This window comes from Trichosurus vulpecula, chromosome 2 (assembly GCF_011100635.1).
Source record: "Trichosurus vulpecula isolate mTriVul1 chromosome 2, mTriVul1.pri, whole genome shotgun sequence".
NCBI lineage: Eukaryota > Metazoa > Chordata > Mammalia > Diprotodontia > Phalangeridae > Trichosurus > Trichosurus vulpecula.
Window position 1 is genome coordinate 122,430,465 of NC_050574.1, and position 7,024 is coordinate 122,437,488.

The following is a 7,024-nucleotide window of genomic DNA, read 5'->3' on the forward strand; positions in this document are numbered from 1 at the left end:
GTAAGAAGCTAGATGTAGTCCTTCCTGGAGAAGAAAAGGAAAGTATTTATAAAAGCAATCTGTTTGAAAAAGGCAGGGATAAAAATATAAAGGTGCAGTTGTTTCTGGACCTTAGCCAGCAGAACTAACAATAAATATATTATTTCTTAAAAATTAATAGTCTGACTGCAGTTCTATTGCATTGTAGTTTTGCAGTTTTGGTGGACAAGGAGTCAAATTATCTAGGGCTGGAGTGAGCAATATCTAGGTAGAGGCTTTAGATTATGAACTTAGAAAAATTCAAGTATCCTTTACTTTATTTCATGGCCATGACAAAAGCATCTAGAAAAAAATCTGCTTTCTGGAAAACAGGTATGTGGGCAGTGATCACTTTTATCTCCCCCAGGGCAATGAGAAGAGAATGTACTAGAAAGTCAAGCCTAGAGCTTGTTTCTATAAGAGGTAACATTTTCCCAGTTGTTTCCATTTCCAGATGTTCCTGTTGCCCATCTCCATGACATCAAGTTTCAATCTACCATGGATACAAGAGCTTGTAACAACTCAGATGACTCCCCTACCTCCTTTTATCTGATGGGCATACCCTCCCTTCCAGAGTCATTCACTCTCCCTGTCTTCTTCACCTTCCTCATCCTCTATCTCCTCATTGTCATTGGCAATATTCTGATCCTAATAGCTGTAGTAATTGACTCCGACCTTCACAAGCCCATGTACTTCTTCCTGACCAACCTCTCAGCACTAGACATCTTTTTTACCACAACCACCATCCCCAGGATGCTCTCTCTCTTCTTGTTAGGTGACCGAATCCTCTCCTTCCCAGCCTGCTTCCTGCAAATGTACTTGTTCCACGGCTTTGGTTGTGGGGAAGCCTTTATCCTGGTGGTCATGGCCTATGATCGCTATGAAGCTATCTGCCACCCATTACACTATACAGTCCGCATGACCCCACAGGTCAATGCCAAGCTGGCAGTTGGTGCCTGGCTAGCTGCCCTCCTGCTGCCCATCCCAGCTGTGGTCCAATCATCCCAGATGGCCTTTGGCACCCTGGCCCAGGTCTTCCACTGCTTCTGTGACCACCTGGCCGTGGTGCAGGCCTCCTGTTCAGACCCCACCTTCCAAACATTCCTGGGTTTCTGCTGTGCCATGGTTGTCTCCTTCACACCCCTGTTCCTGGTGGTCCTATCCTATGCTCGAATTCTCATCTCCATCCTGAAGATCGGTTCAAAGGAGGGCCGGTCGAAGGCCTTCTCCACCTGTACATCCCATCTCCTTGTTGTTGGCACCTACTATACATCTATTGCTGTGGCCTATGTGGCCTACAGGGCTGACCTTCCTGTGGATTTCCACATCATGGGGAATATGGTATATGCCATCCTCACTCCTGTGGTAAACCCCCTCATCTACACCTTGAGGAACAAGGATGTCAAAACAGCCATCACCAAATTCATGATTCCCTGGAAAAGAAGATCGTGAGCTGCATCTACTTCTCCCCACCCACCCCACCATCTGTTTATATTGCCTACGGCATCAATCACCTGGCTGACAAGGGGAGCCACTCAATTGTCCCACTGGGTGTTAGTTCTCTCCTCAAGTTGCAACACATCTACCTCCTGCCTTTGCAGTTCTAGAGATGTAAAGTCAACAGTTTAAACTGGTATCGTATTGTGACCCACATGCAGACCAAAATCATAAGTCTTTTTGATTATCTTAGACTTTTAGTGTTAAAAGGGACCTCAGAAATCATCCACTATGCAGCCCTTTCCAAATCAAGAACCACCAGTATAGGATAGAACCACCAGGCCTATACTTCTTTAAGGTATTTTCTAGTCTCTGCTTGAATGCCTCCGTTGTTGGGGAGCTCACCTCCTGTTGAGCAATCCTTTTCATTGTTGGACAGCTCTAATTATGACAACATCCTTCTTTATACTGCCTCGAAGTGTCAGCCATGCCAGTTCATAAATAAAGATCTTAGAGATCAGCTTGTCAGTTCTTAACACGAGGTAGGTTTCATGAATTGGGATGGGGAAAAATAACATCTTTATTCTTTTAATCCCTAACTGAAATTCAGAACTTTCTTCAATTTTAGATGTTGTCAATAAACATGATTCTGAGAAGTGCATTGGCTTCCCCACATCACCAAACTATGACACAGAAAAGTTTAAGAATCCCTAGTCTAGTCCAATTCTGTTATTTTAAGATCAGATAAGGTGGCATAGGGAAAAGTATGCTGGCCTTGGTGTCAGAAAATCTGAATTCAAATCCTGGGTCTTTGGAACGGTGATGAAATATGCTGCCCACGCCTTGACAGTGAAGCAATAGATTCAAAATGCAGGATGAGACAGATGTTTTTGGACATAGCCAATGCAGGAAGACTATGCTTATTTGTTACAAGGATTTTGTTTTTCTTTTTTTCTCTGAGGTGGGGGTGGGGAAGTAGATGCGGAGGTGAGGAAATAAGTGCTTATTAAATCCTGGCTATATGAAATCTCAAGTAAGTCATCATGTCTCTGCTGACTTCAGTTTCCTTATCTGTAGAATGGGGATAACAACCCTTACACTCCCTCCCTCACTGGGCTCTGTGTGGAAAGTACTCATTGAAGTGTCAAGTGCCATAGAAATAGGAGCTATTGTTAACAATGAGGAAAATGAGGCAAAGAGATTTGCTGAAATTTGAACTCAGGTCATCGGGCTCTTTCCATCACATCACAGAGGGTATCTGCTTCCGATTGCCTGAGCTTGGAGGTGCAGGATGCAGCACATTGGAGTGACTAGATGGGCTATAAGAGTCTCTAGGTTTGGAAAACAAAGACATCTGAACATGAATCAGACATTGTGCTGACCGACAGGCCACAGCAGCTCTCAGCCTTCCCAAGAGTGGGCCTCCGAGGACGGCACATTTTCGCAGAGCCTTTTGTCTGGTGATGTGGTGATGCTTCCTCAGCAGGCATCACATCGGTGCAGGGGGCAGAGCACCAGACTTAGCAGGGAGAAGCCTTGGATCGGGTCCTAGTTCTCATCACTGACCTGCCGACATCATCTCCTCTTTTATAGGCCTCTGTTTCCTCTTCTGAAAAATGGGAATCAAAACCCCATGATTTTAAAAATGCTTTAGAGTATAGTGGAAAAGTTTCTGAATGTGGCATAGGGAGACTTCTGTCCCCCAAACTTACTAACTCCATGTCCTTGGGCAAGGACTGTCACCCCCTGGGCCTCAGTTTCCTCATCTGTGAAGTGTGTGTATGTGTATAAGACTACTTACAGTCCTTGCCTCACAAGATTATTATAAAGCTCTCGTTTTTAATGAGATTTGTCACTAGTGAAGAACTTTGTAAACCACCGAGAGCCCTGCTCATAGGAGGCATGGAATAGATGATTAATAGAATGAACTGCACTGAATTTCAGCCTGAAGCTCACAAATGTTTGTCCTTGTACTGCCTCAGCTCTCCCCTGTTAATAACAATAACAGATATTTCTAGGATCCTTTAAGGTCACCTAGCTCTTAAACATTGGAGCTGAAACTCAAACTCAATTCTCCATAGGCTAAGACCATAGTTTGTGGTAGCTGCTGCCAGTTTGTCCTCCATTAGCATAGTCATTCAGGACCCAAGGTCACTTCTATACCATGTCAGAGACATTAGAACAAAGATGATAATAATCACTATCAATGCTTTTCCTAGGACCACAAGGCACACCAGCCAACAAGAAATTGTTGCACATCAGCTGATGCATTTTGCTAAAATTGAGTCTGAACAAAGGATGAATTTTAACCACCTCTTCTTGTCTTCTTGACCTTATTACAACATGTCTCTGTCTCACCTACTTCCAATGAGTTCCTATCAACAATGAGCAGGCACAAATCACTTTGAGTTTATCATTGGGATGATGCACTGAAATGCAGGTCAGTTCCATATATTCCCCAGTGTTGCAACATTAACCATTAAAAACCACAAAATCAGACTTTTTCCATCTTCCTGGCTCCAAAAGATATTTAAAATAAAATTTTCTCGACAATGTCTCCTGATTTTTCTTCTTTCTTTACATGTTGATAATAACAATTACCACCACAACAGCACAAAGGAGCAGCCCTGGCATAATTGATAGAGAGCTGGTCTCAAATCCAGGAAGATCTGGGTCCAAGTCTTGCCTTTGAGACATACTGATTGTGTGGGTCCTTGGATGTAGAACTTCTCAGTGTTTTAGGCAACTATCCAAGACTCTATGTTGAAGAGAAGTTGTCAACCTACATTGCTAGAGGGAGTTTCTTCAACTGAAAGTTCCCTATATCAATGAAATCACATTTCTCATCCCTATCTCTAATAACAGCACAGAAGCATTTCTATAGAATTTTACAGTTGCAATATACATAAAGTGCTTTGCAACTGTAAAATTCTTTGGGAAGTATTTTATAAATCTTAAATACCATAAAATGTGAGTTATTATTATCATTACTCTACACTGAACTTTGACTGGTTAGTCCCATGGGATGGGACCAACATCTACCAGAGTTTCCCCTTTCTCTCCATCTCCAACATGGGTTAAGAAAAGGCAGCAAAGACAAGACTGGATTGGCCTAGTGGTGGGTCAAGGTTCAAGCTGTGGCTCCCTTGATGCACCTTCCTGGTGATCTTTGCCTGTGTGAACATGGCTTCTTGGTCACCAGGGGTATAAAAGGTTCCCATGAATCACCACTTTCTGACATGCTGACATGGTTCTACGTGGAGATGAAGAACCTATGTCTGTAGAAGCTAAGTACCATTATATCCTCGTTGCAAATCCTTGCTATGGTTGGACTAAGTAACCCTCCTTTTGTTAAATGTGCAATGATTTACAAGTACTTCATTTCATTATAGAACCAAACATGAACTAACAGGGTGTTGGCCTCATCCCAAGAGCCCCATGGGAGGGGACCCCATCTGGCTCTCTCTTAATGTCACCAGTGATGCTTGGCTCCTAGGGTCCTCCACTTCTCCCAGGCTCTGTTGGCTTCAGGGTAAACACCTTCTTCCTTTTCTTCAGTGCATCTGACACACATCTTCACCATTTCCATACTTGAAAAGATTAATGGTGCTTTTGCCATGAATCCTCCCTCTTAGCCTCTTCCCCTTCCAAGGGCTTTTAATCTGGGGTCCATACAATAGATTTCATGGGGGTCTGTGAATTTGTTTCTTAAAATGTATTTTGATAACTGAATTTCATTATACTCGGTTTATTTAGGAATCTTGTGAATTTTATTTTATACAATTAAAAACATTGTTCTGAGAGAGAATTCATAGGCTTCACCCAGCTGCTAATGGGTCTATGGTACAAAAAAGGTCTTTGAGTAGATGGCTGGTCCCTCTGATGATGAGTTTCTTTACAATTAGCTAGGCTGGTTCTTGGATAACAAATATGTCACAATCCATGGCTGGGTCCTCACTCAGAGATTTCTGGCCTGGCAGGACCTGCCAAAACTTGAGTTGCCCTGGCACCATGGTCTCTGGAAGACCAGGAAGACTTTCATATTACAATGGAATATTGGAAGAAGGCTTGAGAGGGGATCTGAGGCAGAAGCTGGGGTTTTCAAAGAGCTTTCCTGTCATTTAAGGGAGAGAAATGGAAATTGACAAGTTGACAGAACTCATGACTGTCAGATGACACAGCCAAGGTCTCAAACCCTGAGGTCTCTTTCATGTGTGGCCACTGAGGCCAGCTGAGAAAGACCTTTGAACACAGAACACAGAAAATTAGTGCTGTAAGGGACCTTAGGACAGAAGAGACAGAATGTCAAAGCTGGAAGTGACCACAGAACATAGAATGTTAGAACTGAAGAGACCTAATCCATTATGTAATAATAGTTGTCAGCATTCATATTGTGCTTAAAGGTTTGCAAAGCATTTTACAAATGTCTCATTTGATCCTTGCAACAACCTTGTTAGGTAGGTACTATGGTTATCCCCATTTTACTGATGAAGAAACTAAAGTTAAGAGAAGTGGTGACTTGGCTAGGGTCACACAATGAGTAAATGTCTGAGGTTGGTTTTGAACTCAAGTCTTCCTCACTCCAAGTCTGACACTGTCTGCTATGGTGCTTACATGCCTAAACTGTCATGGGTAGTCAGAGGATTGATTGATTGGTGGATTAGGAAATGGAAGAGAACTTAGAGATCACTTAGTCTAGGTCATTCATTTAATGGATAAGGAAACTGGGTATCTGAGAGAAGCTGCTTACTCCCACAAGTAGTAATTTTTTAAAAATCCACTAGGATTTGAATCCAAGACCTCTGACCCTAATCTAGTGTCCTTTTCACTAAACCATACTATTTCTCACCTAATCACAGAGGCTGGTTCAGCTAACCAAATGACCCTGGACTAGTTTTATATGTCCATACCTATTATCATAGTCCTCTGGGAGAAAAGATCCTATCCATCAGGTGTAAGGCATTTGTAATGTAGTATTGCATACAACCATCATCTAGCTTACTACTTTATCTCTCTACTAGGCTATAAGCACCATGAGGGAAGGGATGATATCTTGTCTGAACTTTGCACATCCCCCAGTACCCAGCATACATTAGGTATCTAATAAATATTTGCCAAATAAATGAAGTAAAGAATGAATGAGAAAGGCTCCATCTAGGGAAGTATCATTTCTTCACAGTTTCATCATGCCCTGCCCCTTCTCTCAGTAAAATGTGAGCTTCTTTGGGCCAGAAACTATTTGTATTCCCAAGGCCTACTGGGACAAAGTAGGTGTTTAACAAAGGCTTGTGGAGTTGTATTAAATGATCATTATTCTTGCTGCTACTACTAATAATAAATGGCAACATAATAATTCCTCACATATTCAGGGCACTTTGCAGTTTGAAAAGTGACTTAAAACTTATAAAACATTTTTCAGGTTACAACTACTCTCCTGGTATCAAAGTGTTTTATTATTTCAAATAGCTCTATCACTTACAAAGAACTTTACAGATAATGTAGCCTTGTACAGGTTTCAAAGAACTTTATAGTTTAGAAAGTACTTTCATATCAATTATCTCCTTCTAAC

At 42.0% G+C, this 7,024-nt stretch overlaps 1 protein-coding gene across 1 annotated transcript; it reads left to right on the plus strand.

Annotated features, from left to right (window-relative positions):
• Nucleotides 1–516: 516 nt before the first annotated feature.
• LOC118836732 (olfactory receptor 2AT4-like) lies at nucleotides 517–5,580 on the plus strand. Its single transcript, XM_036743929.1, has 2 exons — nucleotides 517–1,447; nucleotides 5,441–5,580. The coding sequence occupies exons 1-2, from the start codon at nucleotides 517–519 to the stop codon at nucleotides 5,578–5,580; spliced, it is 1,071 nt and encodes a 356-aa protein (XP_036599824.1).
• Nucleotides 5,581–7,024: the final 1,444 nt, after the last annotated feature.